This window comes from Trichechus manatus, unplaced genomic scaffold, assembly GCF_000243295.1.
Source record: "Trichechus manatus latirostris isolate Lorelei unplaced genomic scaffold, TriManLat1.0 scaffold00057, whole genome shotgun sequence".
In the NCBI taxonomy this organism is placed as follows: Eukaryota; Metazoa; Chordata; class Mammalia; order Sirenia; family Trichechidae; genus Trichechus; species Trichechus manatus.
The window spans coordinates 8,722,114-8,748,640 of NW_004443993.1; the positions used below are offsets into that span (position 1 = coordinate 8,722,114).

The following is a 26,527-nucleotide window of genomic DNA, read 5'->3' on the forward strand; positions in this document are numbered from 1 at the left end:
TGAGTGTGGGGGGGATGGAGAGGGGAAAGTGTGAGTGTGCATGTGTGGGGGGGATGGAGAGGGGAACGTGTGTGAGTGTGCATGAGTGTGGGGGGGATGGAGAGGGGAAAGTGTGAGTGTGCATGTGTGGGGGGGATGGAGAGGGGAACGTGTGTGAGTGTGCATGAGTGTGGGGGGGATGGAGAGGGGAAAGTGTGAGTGTGCATGTGTGGGGGGGATGGAGAGGGGAACGTGTGTGAGTGTGCATGAGTGTGGGGGGATGGAGAGGGGAACGTGTGTGAGTGCATGAGTGTGGGGGGATGGAGAGGGGAAAGTGTGAGTGTGCATGTGTGGGGGGGGATGGAGAGGGGAAAGTGTGAGTGTTCATGAATGTGGGGGGCGATGGAGAGATGAAAGTGTGTGTGTGCATAAGTGTGCAGCTTGAGGCTCCCCCAAAGTTTCAAATGGATGGTGGCCCTTCTCTCTGGGAAGACGGTGCCTTGGGCCATGACCCACCTGCCCAGGTCTGGGTGGGCAGTGTCCTTGTCCCTTCTCAGAGTTCCATCAGCTCAGCTGGAAGAAGCAACAGTTTCAAAGTCTAAAGACAACCGTGCCTGCAAACAAGAGGAGCAGCTACGGGAGGCCTGAGGCTGCCCACTCCATCTCCACCCTCAGCCAACCCCCTGCTGAGCAGGTCTCGTCCTGGTGACGTAAACACCAGCCCTGAATGCCCACCCCCGTCCCTAACACCCAACTCATGTAGCCAGCTGCTTGCTCATCTCCTCTCACGCGTCTAACCAGCAGCGTAAACATAAAACGTCCAGAACAGAATTCTCAGATATTCCATCCAAACCACACCTTCTCAAGAGTCCCTGGGTGGCACAAACTGTTAAGCACTCAACTACCTGCCGGAAGATCGGTGGTTCCAATCTACCCAGAGGCGCCTTGGGAGACAGGCCTGGCCATCTGCTTCTGAAAGGTCACGGCCTTGAAAACCCTACGGAGCAGTTCTTCCCCGCACAGGTGGGGGCGCCTGGAGATGGAACTGACTGAGTGCAACTGACAACGAACTACCCTTCCTCAGTGACCAGAATCATCTGTAACTTCTCTCTCCCTCGCCCCACATTTCCACTCCACCCGCCAATCCCGTTGGCTCCACTTTCAAACCACATCCGAATCCAACCAGGTCATCACCTCTACTTCCTCCAGGCCCCCATCAGCGTTGGCCCTGAAACCCTGTGGAGCAGTTCTGCTCTGTAACACACGGATCACCATAACGTGGGGTCAACTCAAAGGCAACTAACAACATCAAATGGGCAAACAACAAACAAAACCCAAACGGCTTCCGGAGGCCTTTCTCAGCCTCTGCCTGCGGGCTCTGTGGCCGTCTGCAGGGTGCAGCCCCCAGCCCACCCCCCACTGCCTGCCAGCGGGCTCAGCTCCTCCATGTCCTTTGAGGAGAAGGCTCCTGGAGGCCTCCTGCAGGGTCTGTCATGTCCCACCTCCAGGGCGCCCAGCAGCTCGGCCTGGGTCTTAGTCCTCACCCATCTCCACTCTGGCAGAGCTGAGGAAACGAAGCCTTAGGGACTCAGCGATGACAACCAGCAAGTCCAGCGTCAGGCTCTCCCCCCTCACCGCTGCACAGCCAGGGGCTTACCTGAGTCCAAGTAGCGAAGCTGACTTTATCGGCTGCGTTAAAGGCCATGATGTTGTATCTCTTCGTTGTGTTTCTAGAATGGCAAAAAGGCGGCCATGCTCATTCATTCACTCAACAAACCACCCCGGCTCAGCTCTTGTGCCAAGCAATCCTGTCGTTAGCTGCCGGGGAGCTGGACCCCAACTCATGGTGACCCATGAACAAGGAATGAAATGCTGCCCAGTCGGGCACCATCCCCACAGGGTAACTGTTATGATCCATATGGTTTTCACTGGCTGATTTCATAAGTAGATCACCAGGCCTTTCTTCCTAGTGTGTCTAGTGTGAGAACTCTGCTGAAACCTGTTCAGCATCGTATCAACATGCAAACCTCCAATGACAGACAGGTGGCTGCTGTGCATGAGGTGCACTAGCCAGGCATCGAACCCAGGTCTCCTGTACGGAAGGCGAGAATTCTACCACTCAGCCACCACTGCCTGAAACCAGCTGCTGTCAAGTCAGCTCCAACTCATGGTGACTCCTGTGTCAGAGGAGAACTGTGGTCCATAGGATTTTCAATAGCTAAGGTTCCTGAAGTAGATTACCAGGCCTTTCTTCTGAGGTGCCTCTGGGTGGACTCAACTCTCCAGCTTTACAGTTAGCAGCCAAGAGCATTGACCATTGGCAATACCTGGGGACTCCTTGCTGGGGACACATAAAAAATTCTATACAGTGTCCCAGTCTGTCAGGGACACCAGTTCCATACTCTCCCAACTCCACGCCACAGGAGAGCAAAAGGGACAGATTTGTGCGAACACAGAATGTGGGGAAAATAGAGAACTTGGCCCTGGAAGGGAGAGGGCAGGCAGGGAAGGCTTCCTGGATGAGAAAAAACTCTAGAACTGGTATGGTCAGCAAGATTCCACCCTGTGGAGTCACAGCTGGGGAAAAGAAATTTCTAACAGAGAGAACGGCATGTACAAAGGCCTGGAAATGAAAGTAAGCCTGATCAGTTTGAGGCAGGACAAGGAATATGTCCTTACAGCCAGACTGTGGGACAGAGGAGGTCTCAAATGCTAGCCCTAACGTACTCGGAGTCGCTAGGTGGTGCAAACAGGTAACACACTCGGCTGAGAACTGAAAGGTTGGAGGTTCCACTTCACCCAGAGGCGCCATGGAAGAAAGGCCTGGCGATCTACTTCTGAAAAAAAGCAGTCATTGAAAACCCTGTGGTGGAGCACAGCTCTACTCTGACCCACATGGGATCGCCATGATTCAGACTCGATGGAGGACAACCGGTATTAATGTACGCACTCTTTGTTCGTTCATTCATTCAATCACTCAAACAGAGTGATGTATTCATTCATTCATTCAAAAACAGTGATTCTATCAAAAACAGTGATGGCCCCAGAAGGGCCTCAGCTCAACCCCACCCCGCGCTCAAGGCCCTCCCAGCCTGCAGGTAGAGCCAGCCGCCCACAAGCTCGTGCAGGTTCGGATTCCTTGTTGTGGGGGTGGAGGCAGGGACTTACTTGGGAACTCGGACAACATACTCAGTGACATTCTGGCTGCTGGGGCCCTGCGGAGAGAGAAGGTGGGATGGTGAGTGAGGGGCTACGGATGTGGCCGCCGGGACCTCCAATCCCGCCTCATACTCACTAGGGCCGCCATGGGCAACAGTCAGTGTTCGGGTCCGCTCCGAACGGGTCAAGGTTTGAGGCCTCCTTCTCGCCTCCGCCAGGGTCCGCGTCCCTCACTCCCGGGGTTCGGTCCCTGAACGAGGACCTCAAGCGCTCGGCGCCGCCGGCCCCCGTACCGACCACCGGAAAGCCGCGCTCGCGGCTCAGTCCGCCTTGGCCCGCGGCTCCTGGCCCGTCTACGCCTGCGCCGCCGTCTAACCCGGAATCGAAACCTGCAGCGGTCCGCGTCGCGATGGCAACGTCGTCTCTGGTCGCGGGCCCCTCAACGCGCTGACACTTAGCCCTCTCCCTTCTTCAGACGGAGCAAACGCACGCCTAGCCAGAACTCAGGGAATCGCCTTCTGCCCTCGCGCCTCTGTATTTCACTGTATGGAGAGTAATTAATCTAATCATGACCCGTGGGAACGCCTTCCTCCGTGACGTCAGCACTAAAGACCGCGGGGCATCCTGGGTAGGGAGGGAGGAAACTGTCCCTCCTAGATGGATGCTAGCCGCTCTGCGCATGCGCCAGCTCGCTCAGGAAGCAAGTCCGGGGAGGCCGCGTCACCATAGGAACCGAGGCCACTCTTCCCCGCAGACTTGCTGTGTCTCCACCTGGCCTTGTTTGGGGTTCGTTTCTCCCCCTACCCAGGGGGAGGAGCCTTGCTGGCGCACTGATTAAGAGCTCGTGGCTAACCAAAAGGTCGGCAGTTCGAATCTACCAGCCGCTCCTTGGAAACCCCGTGAGGCAGTTCTATGAGTTGAAATCCACATGACGGCAATGGGGTTTACCCCAGGGGGACCCCCCCTCATTCGGCAGACTGGTCGGGTCAGGGGCCCTTGTGACGTTGAGCGGAGGCAGAAGGGGTGAGGGCCCGGGTGGAGATGGGGCGCGACCATCGCTGAGGCCACTGGCGAGATGGGTCTGTGCAACTCCTCGCTGCCCCAGATGGGCAGGCCCCTGAGGCCCCAGGAGAAGGGTAACATGGCGGGGGTGGTGGCTTACTGGGGGGAGGAGAAGAGGGCCGTGGAGGGCACCATCCTGCATACAGATGTGCACACACCCCCATCACCTGTAAGGCAGAAACACAGCTGCGCGTGCTCACTGTTCAGCCATTCCTTGATTCGCTTAGGAAATATTTGAGTTTTGTGAATGTGTCAGACCAGCTCCCTGCCCTCTTGGAGATTACAAACTAGTGGGCGAGACAGTCACAGAAAATAGAGCTTCCATGGGGGACAGGAGAGATTTAAGCTGGACCCTGAGGGATGCATAGGAGTTGGAAGACAAGACACAAAAATTAAAACTACAGACTCCATAGATATGCATGGTAGCCTTGGACATTTCATTTATCCCTTATAAAAACCACTTGCTGATTGAGTTGATTCTGACTCATGGTGACCCTATGTGTTACAGAGTAAAAGTACCCCATAGGGTTTTCTTGGCTGTAATCTTGGGCTTCCTTTCTCATTGTCCAGCTTTCACGCACATGAAGCTCTGGAAAACACCATGGCTTGGGTCAGGCGCACCTTAGTTTTCAAGGTGATATCTTCGCTTTTTAACACTTTCAGGAGGTCTTTTGCAGCAGATTTGCCCAATGCAATGCATGTTTTGATTTCTTGACTGCTACTACGTGGGCGTTGATTGTGGATCCGAGTAAAATGAAATCCTTGACAACTTCAGTCTTTTCTCCGATTATCATGATGTTGCTTATTGGTCCAGTTGTGAGGATTTTTGTTTTCCTTATGTTGAGGTGTCATCCATACTGAAGGCCGTAGTCTTTGATCTTCATCAGTAAGTGCTTCAAGTCTTCTTCACTTTCAGCAAGCAAGGCTGTGTCATCTGCATAACGCAGGTTGTTAATGAGCCTTCCTCCAATCCTCATGCCATGTTCTTCTTCATATAGTCCAGCTTCTCGGATTATTTGCTCAGCATACAGATTGAATAAGTATAGTGAAAGGATACAACCCTGATGCACACCTTTCCTGACTTTAAACCACGCAGTATCCCCTTGTTCTGTTCGAACGACTGCCTCTTGGTCTATGTACAGGTTCATTATGAGCACAGTTAAGTGTTCTGGAATTCCCATTCTTCACAATGTTATCCACACAGTGAAATGCCTTTGCATAGTCAATAAAACACAGGTAAACATCTTTCTGGTATTCTCTGCTTTCAGCCAGGATCCATCTGACATCAGCAATGATATCCATGGTTCCCTACTCTTCCATGGCATTATTAACATAACAAGAGAAAGTCCTATTTCCAAACAGAGTCCAGTTTACAGGTACAGGAGTTTGGAATTCAACGCGTATTTTGTGGGGGACACAATCCAATCCTTAACACCCCCTCTTTCCTGGGCACTCTAGATGTCCTCAAGTCCCCCTTGATCATCTTCGTGATGGGCGGCCCAGGCTGTGGCAAAGGGACGCAGTGCAAAAATATGGCGACTAAGTACGGTTTCTGCCACGTGGGGCTGGGCCAGCTGCTGCGGCAGGAGGCCCAACGGGGCACGCGGCGGGGACGGCAGATCCGCGACATCATGCTGCAGGGACTCCTGGTGCCCACGGTGAGAACTCCCGGGTGGGGGCAGGGGAAGATGGGGCACATCGGGACAAGCTTCCCAAGAAAGCCCCGTTGGAATGGATGGATGTGAAAGGCGTGGCTACCAGCTTGGTGGTTGCTTCACTGCAGTAAGCCTCCATTGCCTCATCTGTCAAATGGGGAGACCAGCTGGACCCCCATCAAAAGGCTGTAGTGAGAGTTGGATGACAACATTCTATAAAGTGCTCAACAGAATGCCTGGCACTTAAGACACAATAAAATTAAAAACCCGTTGCGTGGAGCCAGTTCCGACTCATGGCCACCCCATCTGTGTCAGAGTAGAACTAAGCTCCATAGTGTTTTCAATGGCTGATTTTTCAGAAGAAGATCGCCAGGCCTTTCTTCCAAAGCCCTTCTGGGTGGACTTGAACCTCCAACCTTTTGGTTAGCAGCTGAGCTCGTTATGCATTTGCACCACCCAGAGATTCCAATAACTGCTGTGAGTTGCTGTGGAGTCAACTTCCAACTTACAGAGACCCCATGTGATGGAGTAGAACTGCCCGTAGGGTTTTCTAGGCTGAAATATTTACAGGAGCAAATCGTCAGGTCTTGTCTCCCCTGGAGCAGCTAGTGGGTTGGACCTGCCAACCTTTCCTTTAGCAGCTGAGTGCTTAACCATTGCGCAACCAGGGCTCCTTAACCTGACCGTAAACCAAAACCAAACCTGTTGCCATCGAGTCGGTTATGACTCATAGTGACCCTATAGGACAGAGTAGAACTGCCCCATAGCGTTTCCAAGGCTGTAATCTTTATGGAAGCAGACTGCCACATCTTTCTCCCATGGAGCAGCTGGTAGATTCGAACCGCCAACCTTTCAGTTGTAGTCAAGCACTTTAGCCACTGTGCCACCAGGGCTCCTAACTTGACAATCCAAAACCCATTGCCATCGAGTGGATTCTGACTCATAGCAACAGAGCCTCAAAATTGAGTCACTTGCACGGAGCCTATCAGCAAACTGAAACATACGTTTCTATTGTAAATGTCTAACCTTCCCAGGAGCCAAAATCCAGGTCAATTGACTTTCCCGGAAACAGAAACCTAAACTGACCAATGAGGACTTGGTTGGTTCAAAATGTAACCTGAATCTCAATAAGGAAAGAAAATGGCTGCCAGCCAATCCAAAAATTGCCCAGTATAGCTTCCTTGTTCCTGTTTGTCTGCCGTCACCAAAGCCTTCTGCACTTCAGAACTCTGACTTCCAGACCAGACGTTCCCTGGTCCATGAACTGAAAAATAAACCTCAGGAGTTCATACAAAAGTTTAATATTGTGGAAATTTTATTTTTAACACCTGGCACTTAAGATACGCTCAACATAATTGAAAACCAGTTGCTATGCAGTTGACTTTGACTCATGGCGAACCCATGTATGTCAGAGTACAACTGAGCTCCATAGGATTTTCAATGGCTGGTTTTTTGGAAGTAGATTGCCGGACCTTTCTTCCAAGGCACCTCTGGGTGGACTCAAACTTCCGACATTTCAGTTAGCAGCCAATCACATTAACCAGTTGCACCACCCAGGGAGTCCTCAGTAAAATTCCTGTTGTTCCCATCGAGTCACCTCCAGGTCCTGTTAAGCTGATGCTTAACACAATAAAACATTGCCAGTCCTGTGCCATCTTCGTGATTGTTGGCATATACGTACAGGTTTTTCCACTATGCTTCTGTCAGTTTATCATACCATGGTAGCTTGCATGTTGCTGTGATGTTGGAAGGTATACGACCTAGTATTTCAAATACCAGCAGGGTCATCCATGGTGGACAGGCTTCAGCAGAGCTTCCACACTAAGACAGACTAGGAAGAAGGACCTGATATCAGCCCAATGAAAACCTTATGGACCATGAAAACCAATAAAATGATCTAGTATTTATTCCCTTGGTGACCTTGGGCCGATCACCTTCTGTGCCTCAGTTTCCTCCCCTGTAAAATGGAGGTAGGTCGCTGGGGGGGGGTGCGCAAGTGGTTTATACTCGACAGCAGGAGCCCTGGTGGTGCAGTGGTTAAAGCAATCAGCTGCTAACTGAAAGGTAGGCAGTTCAAAACCACCAGTGGCTCCACGGGAGAAAGACGTAGCAGTCTGCTTCTGTAGAGATTTACAGGCTTGGAAGCCCTATCAGGTCACTATGAGTCAGAATCGACTCGACAGCAGTGGTTTACTAACCTAAAGGTTGATGGTTCAAACCTACCCAGTAGCACCGCAGAAGAAAGGCCTGGTGATCTGCTTCCATAAAGATTACAGCCAAGAAAAGCCTGTGGAGCACAGTTCTACTCTGTAACACATGGGGGCACCATGAGTCGGTGTCCACTCCACAGTAGTTGGTTTGGTTTCAGGAGTCCCTGGGTGGTGTAAACAGCTAATGCATTCAGCTGCTAACCAAAACGTTGGAGGTTCGAATTCATCCAAAGGCGACTCGAAAGAAAGGCCTGGCAGTCTACTTCCAAAAAATCGGCCATCGAAAACCCTATGGAGCCCAGTTCCACTGTGACACACATGGGGTCGCCATGAGTTGGAGAGAACTGGACAGCAATGGGGTCGGTTTTCTTAAGTGGAGGTAACACTAGTACCTACCTGTAATGTTATGGTGATGATCAGTGAGATCAGGCAAGCTGGGCACCTGGTAGATGCCCCCCGAGCCCACAGTTGGCAAGCCCAATGCCCAGAAGTGGGTCTCGGACGCCCCCAGGACACCAGAACAGACTTGGGACCCAGGATGCTGGGCGGGCAGGCGTCACCATCTTCATCCGAGGTCCAGATGGAGGAAGAGAATTTGCCAAGGTGACTGTGGAGAAACTGCTCTCCCCGGGGTGCGGGCTAGGGGAGGGAGGGGCCCCTGACACCAAATCCCCCCTTTCTCCCCAGGGTGTCATCCTTGACATGGTCAGCGACAACTTGTTGTCCCGCCCGGAGAGCCGGGGCTTCGTCATCGATGGCTTCCCCCGGGAGCTGAAGCAGGCCAAGGAGTTCGAGCGCATTGTGAGTGATTTCAAATTGTGGGTGTGTGCATGTGTGTGCGTGCATACGGCACACATGAGGGTGCAGTGAGGGGTGAGCCCCTTCCTCCCTTCCCACCTTGGGGAAGGTGGCACCAGCTGGAGATCAGACGGTGAGACCTGGGGGAAAGGGAATTTTGTATTATCAAGGGGCAGTCAGGTTGTTGGGAAGTTTCTAGAACCCAGGTGTCTCAGAACCCTAGTGTTGCTATAACAGAAATATCCCCCTTAAAAAAAACCAAGCTCATTGCTGGTGAGTTGATTCTGACTCCTAGCGACCCTATAGAGTAGAGCAGAGTAGAACTGCCCCATTTGGTTTTCAAGGAGTGGCTGGTGGATTCTAACTGCCGACCTTTTGGTTAGCAGCCTAGGCTCTCAACCACTGTGCCACCAGGGCCCAATATCACTCTTGGGTGGCTTTAAAGAACAGAAGTGTAATTTCTCCCAGTTCAGGAGCCTAGATGTCCGAATTTAGGGTACGGCACCAGCTTCTGTTGTTGTTAGTTGCCATCAAGTAGACCCCGACTCATGGCAACCCCAAGTGTGTCAGAGCAGAACTGTGCTTCATTGAGTTTTCAAGGCTGTGACCTTTCAGAAGCAGATTTCCAGGCCTGTCTTCTGAGGCACCTCTGGGTCGGTTCTAACCATCAGCCTTTCGGCAAGCAGTCCAACGATTAACCATTTGCGCCACCCAGGGACTTCATTTCAGCTTCTAGTAGCCAGCAATCCTTGGAGTTCCTGGGTTTGTCCATTCTGCCTCCACTAGATAGTTTATGTCTTTCCCCCAGTGTGTGCATGCTTGTCTCTGCGTCTACGCTGCTCCTTATTAACTCAGAAGTGGTTAGGGTTAGAATATACCTTATGCTAGTATGACCTCATTAACATAATGAAGAAAATCTGTTTCCAAACTGGATTACACCCACAGGTAGACAAGAACTCATTGCCATCAAGTCGATTCCAACTCATGGCCACCCCATGTGACAAAGTAGAACTGCACCATAGGGTTTCCAAGGCTGTAATCTTTACGAAATTGGGATCACCAGGTCTTTCTCCTGCAGAGCCGCTATGTGGGTTCAAACTGCTAACCTTTCAGTGTTTAACCACTGTGCCACCAGGGCTCCTTAACCCAGGTAGAGGGGTTAGGATGGCAACATATATTTGGGGGGACAATGCAGTTCATAACACTGGGTGAGTAGCTATAGAACTCTCTGAGGGCAGGGTGAAGTCATTTCCACACCTTCCTGCACAGCACCTGGCACCCAGTAGATAAAATACTTACCCATGGAGTAGCAGGGGGGTTTAGCTTCATCCCTAGGTTATAAAGAGGGAATAGAGTCATTCATTTCTCTGTTTATTCAACCATCAATCCCCAAATAGTTATTGAGAACAAGCCCTGTCCTCAGGCCTGGGGATGTTGTTGTTGTTAGTTGCCACGGAGTTGATCCCAACTCATGGTGACCCAATATGTGTCAGAGTAGAACTGCTTCATAGGGTTTTCAAGGCTGTGACCTTTCGGAAGCAGATCACCAGGCCTTACTTCTGAAGCACTTCTGGGTGAGTTTGAACTGTAGTATGGTTAGTAGTCCAGCGTTTAACCATTTGTGACCACAGGGCTGGGGATACAGAGATCAAGAGACAGGCTTGATGTTCACCAGTGTTCATCACAGCATTATTCGCAATAGCCAAAAGGTAGAAACACCCAAGTGTCCATCAACAGATGAATGGGTTCGCAAAATGAGGTATATACACACCATGGAATATTGTTGTTTATATTAGTTGCCGTGGAGTCGACTCTGACCCACAGCAACCATTTATAAAACAGAACTAAACGTTGCCCAGTCCTGCGCCATCTTCACAATCACTGCTATGTTTGAATCCATTGTTTCAGCCACTGTGTCAGCCCATCTCACCGAGGGCCTCCCTCACCTTCATTAACTGTCCACTTTACCAATTATGATGTCCTTTTCTAGTGCTTGGTCTTTCCTGATGACAAGTTCAAAGTAACTGAGTCGAAGTGGGGAGGACAGCTGTTGTCAGAATTTATAAAACGATTGGAGAGTGGAGGTATGTATGACCTCCATCTTATAGGAATCAGCTTTGGGCTGATGCTGGTGCAGATTCTCATTGTCCCTGAAGTTAGGCAAGGTCTGATGCTACAGCTACCCCATTACAATTGGTGTCAGAAGTGGGATTCATTGCAATGGCTCCTGACTTATGGAACCATGGGATTTTGGAAGAGAAAGGATGAAAGGGTGTAGGAAGTAAAACTTTTGACTTTTCAACGGTTACTTTGGTTGTTTTCTGTAATGGCTAAAAGGAAAGTAAGGGATGTTATGCTGGAGCAGCAAACAGGGAAATTGAGAAGAGGAAAGCCACATTTGGTGTGGCTTGGGGTGAAAGCCTGGCAGATTAAGCAAAATGCTTGACAGAGGGCCAGGGTCTTCTGGTTCCACCTAGCCAGAGGCCCAAGGCCATATGCATATCAATGGGGAATTAATCAGGGGGTGCAGAAAATGAAACCAGAATGTTTAAAAAAGGTTTATATGTGTATCTGAATGTACTATTTTTCTCCTACCTGATGTTGTAAAACAGACCTAAATGTGTGCTGGAAATGAATGTTGGGTATTGTAAAAAACAGAGAGCTTGTAACTCTGCCTTCAGCCAATACTTGATTGGATATGCTAAACGGGGAACTAAGATTTGCCCAAAAGAAATACAGGTTGTTCATTTCAATGCAGTAGCCCTGTGTATAGAGTACGGGTTTGATAGGGATGGGTGATTTAAGTATTAGCTATCTAAAATGAAGGGAGATAAAGGCATAAAGTGGCTTACACCCTTTCATGGGCGTGCTTACACTCAAAATGAAGGGGACAAGGGAGGATCCCCACTGAATAGATTCCTCTTTTCCTGATGGGTCTGGGGAAGAGATGGTGGGGGAAGATGCTGATATGACTATATGATCCAGTAGGGAGTGTTGACAGGATTAATTGTGATTGTTGAAGCTGTAACCGTGCAAGTGTGGACTAAGGAGGCACTGCTGGACTGGAGTACAATGGCTGAACCTAAAGTCCTTTAAAGGTTTTGCTATGTTAATCCCTTGAGAGAGGCTCAGAGCAAGGGAATAATAATCTCTTAGTTAAATTTTATCAGACACCAGAAAGTGTGAAGCCCAAATGACTTCTGAAGAACCTGACCAGATCAGATGGACACCTGAAGCAGACCTGTGTGGCTGGTACCTGGGTGACCTCACGTTTAAGAGGAGTTTTTTGTGACACCGATGGACTAATTGATAACGACTAGTTTGAACTAAGATTGTAATATTGCTGGTAAAATGTACGGGGAGCAGGAAGTAACCTTCCAAATGTTATATATGGGAAAGAACTCAGGGCCAAAAGGCCAGAGGGCCGTCTGTGGTGAAGTGAGTTTCTTTACGTGGCCTTTTGCCTTGGCTCTGTGAAAAAGAAAACAGCCTGGGAGACCTTTTCCCCTGGGTTCTGAGGAGTTGTTAACAGTTGCTGTCATTACAGTTGCGCTAGTCCTTTGGAGAAGCTTGTGACTTTTACCCAGGGAAGAAGCCAGTCCCTGCCAGCAGAAAATGTCAGTTATTATGCAAATGATGGAGCCACTTATGAGGGGATTGGCCAGTTGAGTGCAGAGAGGGGATTGGTCAGTTATTATGCAAATAGGGTATGTAAAATCCACCCAATAGGATTAAGGCCCTTGCCTATACGAGCACCCATCCCACAGAGGATGAGGGGGACCTCATGATCACCAAGAAGAGGAGCCTGGAGTGGAGTGTGTCCTTTGGACACGAAAGGATACAACCTTTGGCGAAAGGATACAAGCCTGATGCAAACCTTTCCTGATTTTAAACCACGCAGTATTCCCTTGTTTTGTTTAAACAGTTGACTCTTGGTCTATGTACAGGTTCCTCATGAGCACAATTAAGTGTTCTGGAATTCCCATTCTTCACAATGATCCACACAGTCGAATGCCTTTGCATAGTCAATAAAACACAGGTAAACATCTTTCTGATATTCTCTGCTTTCAGCCAGGATCCATCTGACATCAGCAGTGATATCCCTGGTTCCATGTCCTCTTCGGAATCTGGCTTGAATTTCTGGCAGTTCCCTGTTGATGTACTGCTGCAGTCATTTTTTAATGATCCTCAGCAAAATTTTACTTGTATAATATTAATGAGGAAACCCTGGTGGCACAGTGGTTAATTGCTACAGCTGCTAATCAAAAGGTTGGCAGTTCAAATCCACTAGGCGCTCCTTGGAAACGCGATGGGGCAGTTCTACTCTGTCCTATAGCGTCACTATGAGTCGGAATCGACCCAACGGCAACAGGTTTGGTTTTTAATATTAATGATATTATTCAATAATTTCCACATTCTGTTGGATCACCTTTCTTTGGAATGGGCACGAATATGAATCTCTTAACTATTAACCAAAAGGCTCAGTGTTCAAAGCCACCCAGTGGTTCCGTAAAAGAAAGATATGGCTGATCTGCTTCCGTAGAAGATTACAGCCAAGAAAACCCTATGGAGCACAATTCTATTCTGAAACCTCTGGGGTCACCATAAGTTGGAATTGACTTGACGGCAGTAGGTTTCTTTTGTTTTTGGAACTGGGAAGCAGAAAAAGGGAAACCAGAGGCCAAGCAAGCTGGAGGCTTCTAGCCTTTTCTGTGGCTTGCCTGGAAGTGGATTCCAGTTAAAATCCCTTCAAAGAAGTTCAGGTGTATGGATGGAATCAAAGGTCACAGGGCTATAGAATTGTCCCACGGACAGGTGGGTGGAGCCCTGCCCTCTGTTCACACCTCCTTTGAAGCAATTATGTCTGGTTCCTGGACTGAAGGAGCCCTGGTAACACAGTGATTCAGCACTCAGCTGCTAACTGAAAGGTCAGCAGTTTGAACCCACCCAGCCACTCCGGGTGATGTGGCAGTCGGCTTCCATAAAGATTACAGCCTTAGAAACCCTATGGGGCAGTTCTGCTCTGTCCTGTAGGGTCACTGTAAGTTGAAATCCACTTGATGGCATCCACTTGATGGCACCCACTTGATGGGCTGGGAGCTCCATGAAGGCAAACCAACCCAAAACCAAAGCAGTTGCTGTCGAGTCAGTTCCAACACATATCGGCCCTGTGTGTGTCAGCGTGGAACTCTGCTCCATAGGGCTTTCAAGGCTGCGACTTTTCGGAAGCAGATCTCCAGGCCTTTCTTCCAACGCACCTTTATGTGGGTTTGAACTACCAACTTTCTGGTTAGTAGTGGAGCAGTTAGCTGTTCGCGCCATCCAGGAGAAAGGCCAGGTTAACTGATCTCTCTGCCCTCCTCCACCCGGGGCCAGGGTCTGGCCTGAAGCTGCCATCCAATCATAAATGCCAGCTGACTGGCCTCCACAGTGACTGCAAAGCCTCAGGACAAAGGCTACAAAGTCCCCGCCCTCAGGCCCCATTTGGCCCACTGATGTGTTGAGTTGGGAGCCACGCTGAACATGTTTTTTCAGTTAGTGGCTGTATTTGTTTCCTGCTAGTTGCTGGCGAGTCAACTCCGACTAGTAGCAACCCCATGTGTGTTAGAGTAGAAATGTGCTCCATAGGGTTTTCAATGACTGATTTTTCAGAAGTAGAGCACCAGGCCTTTCTTCCGAGGCACCTCTGTGTGGTCTTGAAGTTTCAGCCTTTTGGTTAGCAGCCAAGCAAGTTAAATTAGTCTCCAAGGGCTGCTGGAACAAAGGACCATAAATTGGAACAAACAGACAACAGAAATGTATTCTCTCCCAGTTCTGGAGGCCAGAAGTCTGGAATCAAGGTGTTGGCAGGGCCATGCTCCCTCTGAAGGCTCTAGGGGAGGATCCTTCCTTGCCTCTTCCTGGTTTCTGGTGATTCCCAGCAGTCCCTGGCGTTCCTTGGCTTGTGGATGCCTCATTCCTATGTCTGCTTCTGTCTTCACCTGGTGTTCTCTTCTGTGCCTATGTCTCTTCGGCTCTTCTTAGAAGATCATGAATCACAAGGAATCCAGACTTTCTGGAGCCATAGAGGCTAGATGATCCCATGAAACTATTACCCTGAGAAAATCTTTAAACCTTGAACCAAAATTATCCCCTGCAGTCATCTTTGAACCAAATATCAAAACCGAAACCAAACTGGTTGCTACGGAGTTGATTCCGACTCCTAGCGACCCTATAGGACAGAGCAGAACTGCCCCACAGGGTTTCCAAGGCCGTAATCTTCACAGAAGCAACTGCCCCATCTTTCTCCCACAGAGCGGCTGGTGGGTGCAAACTGCCAACCTTTTGGTTAGCAGCAGAGCAGCTTAACCAGTGTGACACCAGGGCTGCTGAACCAAATAATAGTCTGGACTAATTAGAAAAGAATGTCTGCATTAAGCATTATCCTCTTTCAAAGAATTATCTATATATGGTCGAATTGACAACAGCAACTCGAAAGGATAGATGAGAAGCTTGGGGGCGGGGCAAAGTGGTTGAAAGAGTTTGGAAAAGGTTGTTGAGAACGGTGGCACAACTTGAACGATGTAACCAACGTCACTGAGTTGTACATGTAGACATTGTTGAAGTGGTGTACGTATCGTGTCTATTTTCACCAAAAATAAAAACAGAAAAATCCTGAGGCTTATAGGATTAGGACTCACTCTACTCCAATACAACCTCATGTTATGTCGTAACATCGTCAAAGACCCTATTTCCAAGCAAGGTCACGCCCACAGGTTCAGGATTAGAACACAAATGTATCTTTTTGGGAAGACACAAGCCAACCCCTAACAGTGGCCGACATTCAAAAATCAGGAGATTCCACATCAAATCGCCCAGTTTCTCTTGGCAACACTGGCCTGCAGGTCCCCATGGCAACAGCACTGTGAACGCTTCCTGAGAGTTCACGGTGCCCAGCGCCATTCTTTATACCTTGCATGCCTGACCTCCCGTTTTCAGGAAGGGCTCCAGGTGCTTGGCGCTGTTGTTGTTAGGTGCCCTGGAGTCAGCCCCCGACTCATGGCGACCCCCGTGCACAACGGAACAAATGCTGCCCCATCCTTCGCCATCTTCCGATGGATCGATGCAGACAACACCGTTCAGCTACTCATTCATGAGTCCAGGAGTGGGAACTTGGAGTCCCTGGGTGATGCAAATGGTTAATGCACTCAGCTGCTAACCACAAGGAATTGGAACCCATCCAAAGGCTCCTTGGAAGAAAGTCCTGGTGATCCGCTTCGAAAAGTCACAGCCTCGAAAACCCTGTGGAGCAGTTCTCTGCACGCATAGGGTCATCATGAGTCACAATTGACTCAGCAGCAACTGAGAACAACACTATTTGAAACTCAGAGATTTTATTATTCTCATTTTACTACTGTCTATGCTCTTGAGGATATTGCTTGTTATTTTTCTTAGTTGCCCTAGCGTCAGCTCAAACTCACAGCAACCACACATACAACAGAACAAAGTGTTGCCCAGTCCGGCACCATCTCTATGATTGTTGGTATGTTTGGGTCTGTTGATGCGGCCACTGTGTATTTTGAGCGCCTTCCAACCTGGGGGGCTCCTCTTCCAGCACTGTATTGAACAATATTCTGTTGTGATCCATAGGGTTTTCATTGGCTGATTTTCAGGAGTTGATTGCCAGGCCTTTCTTCCTAGTCTGTCTTAGTCTGGAAACTCCACTGAAACTTGTCCACCATGGGCGACCCTGCTGGTATTTGAAATACCAGTGGCATAGCTTCCAGCATCACCGCGACACAGAAGCCACCGCAGTATGACAGACTGACAGACGGGTGGTGGCAGCAATGTATGAGGGTGCCCGTTTCCCCATAGCCACACCAACTTTTGGATTTTTGTCAATCTGATTAGGCAAGAAATGGTATCTCAGTGCAGTCTTCTTGTTTTTTTTTTAATACACTTTACTTTTTACAGCCATTTAGATTTAGAGAGAAATTGCTCAGAAAGTAGAGTCTCCATATCCCCCCTCCCCCTGCACACAGTTTCTCGCATTATTAACATCTTACATTCCTGCAGTGAGTTTGTTACAATTGGTGACCAATATTGATACATTCTTGTTAACTGAAGTTCACGGTTTACATGAGGGTTCACTCTTCGTCTTGCGCAGTCCTGTGGGTTTTGACAAATGCATAAGGTCACGTATCCACCATTACGGTATCATGCAGAATAGTTTCACTGCCTGAAAAGTGTCCTGTGCCCCCGCCCCATTTCATGCCTCCCCTGAGCCCCTGGCAAACGCTGGTCTTTTCACTGTCTCTGTAGTTCCGCCTTTTCCAGAACGCCCTATAGTTGGAGTCACACAGTATGTAGCTCTTTCAGACCAGCTTCCCCCACTTGGCAATATGCACTTAAGGTGACCCCGTGCCTTTTCGCACTTCATAGTTTGTTGCTTTTTATCACTGAGTAATACCCCGTGGTATGGATGCACCATAGTGTGTTTATCCATCCACCTGTTGAAGGGCATCTTGGTTGACTCCAGTTTTCGACAGTTATGAATAAAGTTGCTATAAACATTTCTGTGTCGGTTCCTGTGTGGACATAAGTTTTCAGCTCATTTGAGTAAATACCTAGGAGCGTGATCGCTGGATCGTAAGGTCCGCCTTTGCTTAGCTTTGTAAGAAACTGCCAGACTGTCTTCCACAGTGGCTGTACCATTTCATTCCCGCCCACAGTGTAGCGTTATTGGGCATTTCTATTATTTATAAGTGAGATTGAGCATCTTTTCTAAAATTGAAGGGCCGTTTTCATTTATTCTGTGAACTCCCTCTCTGTATCCTTCGTTGTTTTTTTTTTTTTTATGCTAATACATTGTTGCTCTTTTTCTTCTTGATTTTTAGGAGTTCTTTATATATGAGGTTTATTAGCCCTTTGTGACATGGGTTGCATGTATTTTTCCTTGTTTGTCAGTTATTGTTTTACTTTGCTTATTATGGTTTTCTTATTATTATTATTTCCTTGCCATGCAAAAGTTTTTTTTTTTTTTTTTTTAATTTTTGCCCAATTTATCAGTCTTTTCTGTTTATGGCTTCTGGCTTTTGAGATGTAACTATGTTTTTTTCACTGTTAGGTTATAAAGGAATTCATTGTACGGTTTTATTTCTTTCACTTATACCTCTGATTCATTTGGAATTTATCCTAGCTTTTGGAACGAGCTAAGGATCCAATTTTATCTTTTTTCCAAATTGTGATCCAGTTGTCCCAACATCATTTATTTTTAAGTCTACCCTTTGCCCAATCATTTGAGATACCACCCTAGCCATAAAAAAATTAAAAAAAAAAAAAATCCACTGCTGTCGAGTTGATTTTGACTCAGTGACCCCACAGGGTTTCCAAGGCTGTAACTCTCTACAGAAGCAGACTGCCACATCTTTCTCCTGCTGAGCCTCTGGTGGTTTTGAACCGCCAACCTTGTGGTTAGCAGTTGAGTGCCTTATGGGCTCACCCTAGCTATAAACTTTCCATATTCATGTGGGTCTATTTCTAGACTTTCTATTCTGTTCCAGGGGTCTGTTTGTCCAATTGTGCACCAAACTGTTTGAATTATAGAGGCTGAATTATATTTTTGCAAACTGTTAACCCACTCAGCTGCTAACCAAAAGGTTGGAATTTGGAATTGGCTTAGAGGTGCCCTGGAAGAAAAGCTTGGCGATCTACTTCTGAAAAAGCAGCCACTGAAAACCCTACGGAGCAGAGTTCTATTCTGACACGTACGGGGTCGCTATGAGTTGGAGTCAACTGGATAGCAACTGGGGGTGGTGTATCATGTTCGACTATCTGGTAGGGTTGAGCCCCCTGCACCATTCTGCTCTTCTTATCCAAGGTTCTCCTAGCCATTCCCGCTTGTTTATTAGAATCAACCTCACCCCACTAAAAAAGAAGTTGTCACATTTGGATCACATTAAAATTATAAACTAATTAAGAAGATCCAGCCTTCTATAATGTTAACTCTTCCTATCCAAGGACTGGCAGGTATCTATTTCCTCTGTTCAAATCCCTTTTTGAGTCACTTAACCAAACCCGTTGACGTTGAGTCGATTCCAACTCATAGCAACCCTGTATCGACCCTATAGGACAGAGAAGAACTGCCCCATGAGGTTTCCAAGGAGCGGCTGGTGGATTTGAACTGCTGACCTTTTGGTTAGCAGCCGTGGCTCGAGTCACTTTGAAATATTTTATTAAGTTCTCCTCATATAAGTTTGGCACAATTTTTGTTAAGTTTTGTGAGAGTGTTGTATATTATTTGTTTTTGTTGATTTTGTAAATGGGGCCTTCTGTTCTATCTTGATCTTCTAACTGATGATTATTGAATCAAGTAAGCTATTGGCTTCTGCATGTTAATTTTATATTAGACATACTTTATCAAGTTCTCTTAAGTCTCTACTAGTTTATCTGTTGACTTTCTTGCGGTTTTCAGAGATAAAATCATATCACGTGCAAAGAGATGGTTTCCCCCTTCCCTTTCACTTCTGATTTCTTGAATTGCTTCCTTTTATCTAATTGCTGTAGCTAACAGAGCGCTGGTGGTGCAATGGTTAAGTGCTTGGCTGCTAACTGAAAGGGTGATGCTTCGAATTCACCCAGAGATTCAGAGGGAGAAAGACCCAGTGATCTGCTTCTGTAAAGATTACAGCCTAGAGTAGAACATAATTCTAACTCACAAAAAAAAGACCAGATTTACTGGCCTAAAGGAGACTGGAGAAACCCCGAGAGTATGGCCCCCAGACACCCTTTTAGCTCAGTGGTGAAGTTACCTCCGAGGTTCACCGTTCAGCCTGGGAGTGGACAGCCCCGTAAAACCAAATGAGACTAACGAGGTACAGGAGTCCAGTGACAAGGGCCAGAAGGCAGAAGGGGACAAGGAAGCTGGTGACAGGGAACCCAAGGTTGAGTAAGGATATTGTTGATGTGTTGTGAGATTGTTAACCATTGTCATAGGGCAACATGTGTAGTAACTGTTAAATGAGAAACTATTTTGTTCTGTAAGCCTTCATCTTAAATGAGAATAGCAGCACAATTGGAAGAGCGTAGTCAATGTCACTGAACTGTGCATGTAGAAATTTTTGAAATGGTGTATCTTTGGCTATGTGTATTTTCACCAAAAAAAAAAAGGTTGAGAAGTTAGAGGGTTGACATGTTGTGGGGTTGTTAACCAATGTCTTAAAACAATATGTGTACTACTGTTTCATGAGAAACTATTTGTTCTGTAAGCCTTCACCTGAAGTACAATAAAAAAATAAAAAAAAAAGATTACAGCCTAGAAAGTTCTACTCAATCACCTGGGGTCACTATGAGTTGGAATAGACTCCAGGGCACCCAGCGACAATTCTCCCATACCACACCAAGTCCTAGCGTCAAGAGTGGGCAACCTTGTCTTATTCCTGACTTCAGTCAGAAAGCAAAAGCTTCCCCACCAAGGGAGATGCTGGCTTAGGAAATATTTACCAATCCCTAGTGGGCTTCGGAGCCCTGGTGGATCAGTGGTTAAGTGCAACAGCTACTAACCAAAAGGTTGGCGGTTCGAGTCCACCAGCTGCTCCTTGGAAACCTTATGGGGTAGTTCTACTCTTTTCTATAGGGTCGGTATGAGTCGGAATCAACTCAATGGCAAAGGATTTTTTTGTTGTTGTTGTTTGTTTTTTAAGTGGGTTGTGTGCGTGTGTGTGGTTGTTTTTTTAAATCAGGTTGTGTGCTTAATTTTGCCAGTTGCCCCTTCTGTGTTTATGAGGATGATCGTAAGCTGTTATTAGCTGCTGTGGAGTTCAGCCCCCAACTCATGGTGACCCCATGCACAATGGAACGAAATGTTGCCCAGTCCTGTGCCACCCCTATGATCCGTTGTGGATTGGACTGTTGTGATCCGTAGGGTTTTCACTGGCTGATTTTCAGATGTCAGTCGTCAGACGTTTCTTCCTAACCCATCTAAGTCTGGGCAGTGGCGGTGCAATGGTAGAATTCTTGCCTTCCACGCAGGAGACCTGGGTTTGATTCCTGGGCAATGCACCTCAGGCACAGCCACCACCTGTCAGTGGAGCTTTGCTTGTGGCTGTGATGCTGAACAGGTTTCAGCATAGCTTCTAGACTAAGATGGGCTAGGAAGAAAGGTCTGGCGATCTACTTCCTAAAATCAGCCAGTGAAAATCCTGTGGATGAAAATGGTCCAATCCACAGCTGATTAAAGGGATGGGGCAGGACTGTGCAGGGCAGATTTCTGGGTTCCATGGAGGCTGAGGTGACTCTCTGAAGCTATCGCCCTGAAATGATCTTTGGACCTTGAGCGTTAAGAATGCTGGTTTCCTAAACTCACCCCTTAAGTCAAACAATGTTGTGAGGATTTTTGTTTTCTTTACATGGAGGTGTAACCCATACTGAAGGCTGTGGTCTTTGATCATCATCAGTAAGTGCTTCAAGTCCTCTTCACTTTCAGCAAGCAAGGTTGTGTCATCTGCATAACGCAGGTTGTTAATGAGTCTTCCTCCAATCCTGATGCCCCATTCTTCTTCACATAGTCCTGCTTCTCGGGTTATTTGCTCAGCAGACAGATTGACTCTAAACCACGCAGTATCCCCTTGTTCTGTTCGAAGGACTGCCTCTTGATCCATGTACTTTTGTGTGATATTAATGATATTGTTCAATAATTTCTGCATTCAATTGGATCACCTTTCTTGGGAATAGGCACAAATATGGATCTCTTGTAGTCAGCTGGCCAGGTAGCTGTCTTCCAAATTTCTTGGCATAGACCAGTGAGCACTTCCAGCGCTGCATCTGTTTGTTGAAACATCTCAATTGATATTCCGTCAATTCCCGGAGCCTTGTTTTTCGCCAATGCCTTCAGTGCAGATTGGACTCCTTCCTTCAGTACCATCAGTTCTAGATCATATGCTACCTCCTGAAATGGTTGAAAGTCAACCAATTCTTTTAGGTACAGTAACTCTGTGTATTCCTTCCATCTATATAGAACGCTAGCTAAAAAACGGAAAAAAGAAAGCGTTGCTGTTGAGTCGATCCTGACTCATAGCGACCCTATAGGACAGAGTAGAACTTCCCCACAGGGTTTCCAAAGAGCAACTGTTGGATTTGAACTGCCGACCTTTTGGTTAGCAGCCGAGCTCTTAACCACCATATAGTGGTTAAAAATAACAGGGAGCTGACACATGTTAAGGTGAGAGAAGCCCAACACAAAATACCACATATCGTCTGATTCCGTTTATATGAAATATCCACAACAGGCAAATCCATAGAGGCAGAAAGTAGATTAGTGGTTGCCAGGAGCTGGTGGAAAGAAAGAATCAAGACTGCTAATGGGCACAGAGTTTCCTTTTGGGGAGTGGTGAGAATGTTCTAGAACTAGGCAGTGGTGATGGTTGCGTAACATCGTGAACATACTGAATGCCTCTGGATTCTACGCTTTAAGATAGTAACAATGGTAAATTCTAAGTCGTGTGTATTTTATCACACATACAGAATAAGGAAGCTCCGATGTGCCAACGTACAATGATCTCCACACTCTGTGAAGTGAATAGGCCAAGGACAAATCAGTGTATCATTTCCATGACAAAGGGGGAAATGGAATAGAAAGCCACGGTTGCTTGTACAGTGTGTCTAAAATGGCTCCAGAAAGGAGCCGCAAGACACAAGACCTCCTGGGGGGTGACACGGGGTGTCTGGGGGCCGTTGCTTGTTGGTTGGTTGACTTTGGAGGCACATGGATGTCGTTTGGTTGTTGTTAGCTGCTGTTGAGTTGGCCCCCGACTGACAGCGACCCCACGCACACCGGGTTTGGACCGTTGTGTTTCATAGGGTTTCCACTGGCTCATTTTTTGGAACTACTGGTGGCGCAATGGTTAAGCACTCAGCTGCGAACCAAAAGGTCGACGGTTAGAACCCAACCGTGGTTCTGTGAGAGAAAGACCTGGCAATCTGCTCACGTACAGGTTGTTGTTATGTGATGTCAAATAGATTCCAAATCCTAGCAACCCTGTGTGACAGAGCAGAACTGCCCTGTGGGGTTTCCAGAACTGTCATCTTTACAGGAGCAGATCTCCAGGTCTTTTCTTCAACAGAGCAGCTGGTGGGTTCAAACCGCCACCCTTGCAGTTAGCAGCTGAGCACTTAACCACTGTGTCACCAGCCTAGAAAACCCTATGGGGCAGTTCTACTCTGTCACATGGGGTCGCTATGGGTCAGGATCGACTCTACAATACCCAGCAACACCCAAAAAACAAATACGTAAGGTCAAAAATTTGAAATAAAACCATAAGGGTTGTGAAACCCGAGGATTCTTTCCCAGGACGTACAGTCGCAGATTCCTGATGTCTCAGTGTATGGGGACAGAGCGGGGCCACCTCTCCCGGCTTGTTCCTCACCTCGCCCCCCATCCCTGGGTGCCTAGGTGGGCCGGGCCCCCAACATGGTCATCGTGTTTGACTGCTCCATGGAGACAATGGTGCAGAGGGTGCTGCATCGCGGGCAGCTGGAGCACCGGGCAGACGACTGCGAGGCTGCGGTCCGCCAGCGCCTGGATACCCACTACTCCCTGTGCCAGCCCATCCTTACCTTCTACCAGCAGAAGAACCTGCTCCGAAGTGTAGGTGCCCCTTGCACGCCCACCTGGCCCCAGGGCAAGCCCAGCTGAACAGCACAGGTGTGCTTGGCCTCGTCCCAGGCCTTCCCCTCTCTGGGCGATTTTTCTCTTTTTAAAAGTAGTTTCTGAATTTTTGGTGGGGATATACACAACCAAACACACATCCATTCCCAATTTCTCCATCAGCAGTTCACTGTGTCACACACTTCACATGTCCCCAATTCTCCCTGTCTACCCATATTGCTTCACCACTAGTTTCTCTGCCCCTTGAAGTTCTCATCTGTTATTCAGTGTAACTGCTGTCAATTTACACTCACATCCTGTTGCCGTTGAGTCGATTCCAACTCATGGCGCCAGCAGTATAGACAATTCTGAGTGCTGTGCTGGCAGTAAACATTATTAATTGGGCTAAACTGTCGTCTAGTTTAACGATGGCTTCGTGGGATAGTTTTGCTTCAAGTTTTAAAGATTATTTCCAGGCATTAGGTTCGGGGATTCCCTCAGTCTCAATGGATCCAGTACATCCGGTTTCTTAATGAATTAGAAGTTCTGTTCCACACTTTTCCTCCTTTTGGTCAGGATCCATCTATTGTGGATCATTTTTCCATCATGTACATGGGGAACGTTTTTCCCTTTAGGCAATAGAGGCACAGGCTCTGGCAAGGTTCAAGGTTTTGTTCAAATTTGCTGTTAGTTGCCATGGAGTTGGCCCCCAAGTCACGGCGACCCCATGTGACAGGGTAGAACTGGTCTATAGGTAGCTAAGTTGTAATTTTTATGGAAGGAGCCCTGGTGGTGCAATGGTTAAAAACTCAGCCACTAACCAAAAAGGTTTGGGGGTTCAAACCCAGCCAGAAGCTCCCCAGGAGAAAGAACTGGCGATCTGCTCCTGTAAAGATAACAGCCGAGAAAAACGTACACAGCAGTTCTACTCTATCACAGGGGATCCCTGAGTCGGAATTGATTTGACAGGACCTAACAACTATCTTTATGGAAGCAGTTTGCCAGGCCTTTCTTCCAAGGAGCCACTGGGTGGGTTTGAATTTCTAATCTCTAGGTTAGGAGCGGACTGCAAACTGCTTGTGGCACTCCTTAAGCAAGCGGACTGGCTCCAAAAGCCTGCAAAATTCAAGTTTTGAAAAATAGCAACCATATCGCAGATTAAATGGCAACTGGTCATCCACAGCCCAACTCAAATCCAGCCATACAGGTTACGCTCTGCTGCCCTGTCATGGAAATCCAATGGGAACACTGGAGATGGCCCCATCTGTCTGCCGGGGAGGGCCGGCCACCACGTGCCTCTCCCCTGCTGAGGCATTCTCAAAGCTGGGAGTGCTCTGACCAACAAGGACGGGGATGGGGGGGCTGGCCGGCCATTCCCCTTGCCTCCCCTTCCCCACCCTGGCCAGCTTGTGGCCGAGTGACCAGCTGTGCTCTTCACGAAGCAGTCCACGGTCACACGCGACCTTCCTGGCTAGTCCCCCTCCCCTCACTCACGTTACCCCGGGCACTTAAGCAAGGCACAGGGACCTGTTTGTTCCCCAAGCTTGCCTGAGGGGTCCAGAGCAGCATCTTCGCTGTCACTCACAGCTGGCTTCCCCTCCTCTAGATCCTGGCAGAAGAGGCTCCAGAGAATATCTTTGCCAAGTGCTGCTCTGTCATCGAGAGTCTGCAGTGAGAAGGGCAGGGCTGGCCCCACGCCTCACCCAGACCCCGCGACAGACTTGGTCGGGGGCATGTGCCCATGCGGTGAGACGCGGTGACGACCCTGGGGTTCTGGCAAGCGCCCCTTTCCTGGGACCTGTCCTGAGTCAGGTCACCAACCACCACGCCCACAGGGCCTGGTTCCTGACAACTTGGAGGAAGTCATGGGGGCTCTGACGGTCCTACCTGGAGGCGGCAGCTATCGCTGCTGCTGTCACTCAGGCCTATGAGCCCAGACAGCCAAGTTCTGAATGTGAAAACCAACTTTAACATGTTGGTATTCGACCCTAATTTCAAAAGGGACACTCCAGCCATACACGGTGGTGTGTGTGTCCCAGGGTTGGGCAGCTAACGTGGCCCTGGCCCATCCATTCCTCTCCAGGCCTGAGCACCCAGCACTGAAATGGGCGCCACTTTATTGTAGCAGGCCTGGTCTAACCGTTCACAGGCAAAGCCAGGATGCCCTCCAGGAGGCCCCATGCCGGGTGTGCACGGTGGCAGGCCATGTCCATGGGAACCCGTCCCCTGAGCCTGCTCCCCAGAGGGAAAAACGGGGTGGGGGAAGACAGCGTTGCCGGGGCTCAACCCACTCCCCTTCCTGAGGAAACCGTACCCCATTCTCACTGGCCAAGCCTTGTTCCTCTTCCCCTACAAACACAACTGCGGCCTGCATGCAGCTTTTAAACAAAAAAGCACTTTATTTAACCAAATAAAAAAAAATAAAATAAAGGAAAAGTTAGGAATGCACAATATGCCTGCAGAAAACTATTTTCTCTTGTATTTTTGTCTTTTTAAAAAAATCAAACACAAAGCTTATCATTTCCAATCACCATTATCAGGCGTTTACAACATCTAGAAACAACAGACAGCAGCTTTAAAACGCTATGGACAGAGACAGACGGCACCCAGCAGACACGGGAAGGTTTTGTTATCATTTATTTGTGAAGTTAAAAACGAGCGATAAAAAGTAAAAACTGCCATACAATTTTTTTTTGTTTGTTTTCGTTTTTTTCAATTTCAGTCTCCTCTTGAAGTGATGAAACACGACAGACCAGTCCTGGGGGGCGGGTGGGGGGGGAGGCGGGGAGCTGAGCTGGGGTGGGAGGAGGAGCAAGAAAGGAGCAGAGAGGCCGAGGGGCTTGGCTGACAGGGACAAGGGGGGGCTTTTCCTGCAATACCAACACCTGGTCCAAGGAATGTTCCAACTCTAACTAAAAAAAAAAATAGCAAGAGTGACTTTTTTTTTTTTCCTTTTGTAAAAGTTTATTTTAAAAACAAGAAAGAGGGCCGAGGGTGGTAGAGGGAGAAAATGAACTGCGTTACCCTGAAAGAGGCAGTTT

The 26,527-nt window shown here is 48.3% G+C and overlaps 2 protein-coding genes across 3 annotated transcripts in view; one reads left to right on the forward strand and one right to left on the reverse strand.

Annotated features, from left to right (window-relative positions):
- Positions 1 to 3,997, reverse strand: part of LOC101352200 (general transcription factor IIF subunit 1) — an 11,963-nt gene extending 7,966 nt beyond the window's left edge. For both annotated transcript variants that reach the window (XM_023733265.1, XM_004378416.2), the window contains exons 1-3: positions 3,275 to 3,997; positions 3,148 to 3,194; positions 1,637 to 1,709 (exon numbers count right to left, since the gene is read on the reverse strand). In XM_023733265.1, coding sequence (XP_023589033.1) covers positions 1,637 to 1,709; positions 3,148 to 3,194; positions 3,275 to 3,286 — 132 coding nt within the window. In that variant the 5' untranslated portion in view covers positions 3,287 to 3,997. The remainder of the gene's footprint in view (positions 1 to 1,636; positions 1,710 to 3,147; positions 3,195 to 3,274) is intronic.
- A 1,693-nt stretch (positions 3,998 to 5,690) lies between these two features.
- LOC101348773 (adenylate kinase isoenzyme 1) lies at positions 5,691 to 25,161 on the forward strand. Its single transcript, XM_023733087.1, has 3 exons — positions 5,691 to 5,858; positions 23,292 to 23,486; positions 25,093 to 25,161. The coding sequence occupies exons 1-3, from the start codon at positions 5,691 to 5,693 to the stop codon at positions 25,159 to 25,161; spliced, it is 432 nt and encodes a 143-aa protein (XP_023588855.1).
- The last annotated feature ends 1,366 nt before the right edge of the window (positions 25,162 to 26,527 follow it).

Bases quoted from the DNA above. Each gene is read 5' to 3' on its own strand.
- LOC101348773 (XM_023733087.1), top strand. From the start codon at position 5,691: ATGGGCGGCCCAGGCTGTGGCAAAGGGACGCAGTGCAAAAATATGGCG. The intron at 5,859-23,291 runs GTGAGAACTCCC...CTGGGTGCCTAG, and splicing joins AGGGACTCCTGGTGCCCACG to GTGGGCCGGGCCCCCAACAT. The intron at 23,487-25,092 runs GTAGGTGCCCCT...CCCCTCCTCTAG, and splicing joins AGAAGAACCTGCTCCGAAGT to ATCCTGGCAGAAGAGGCTCC.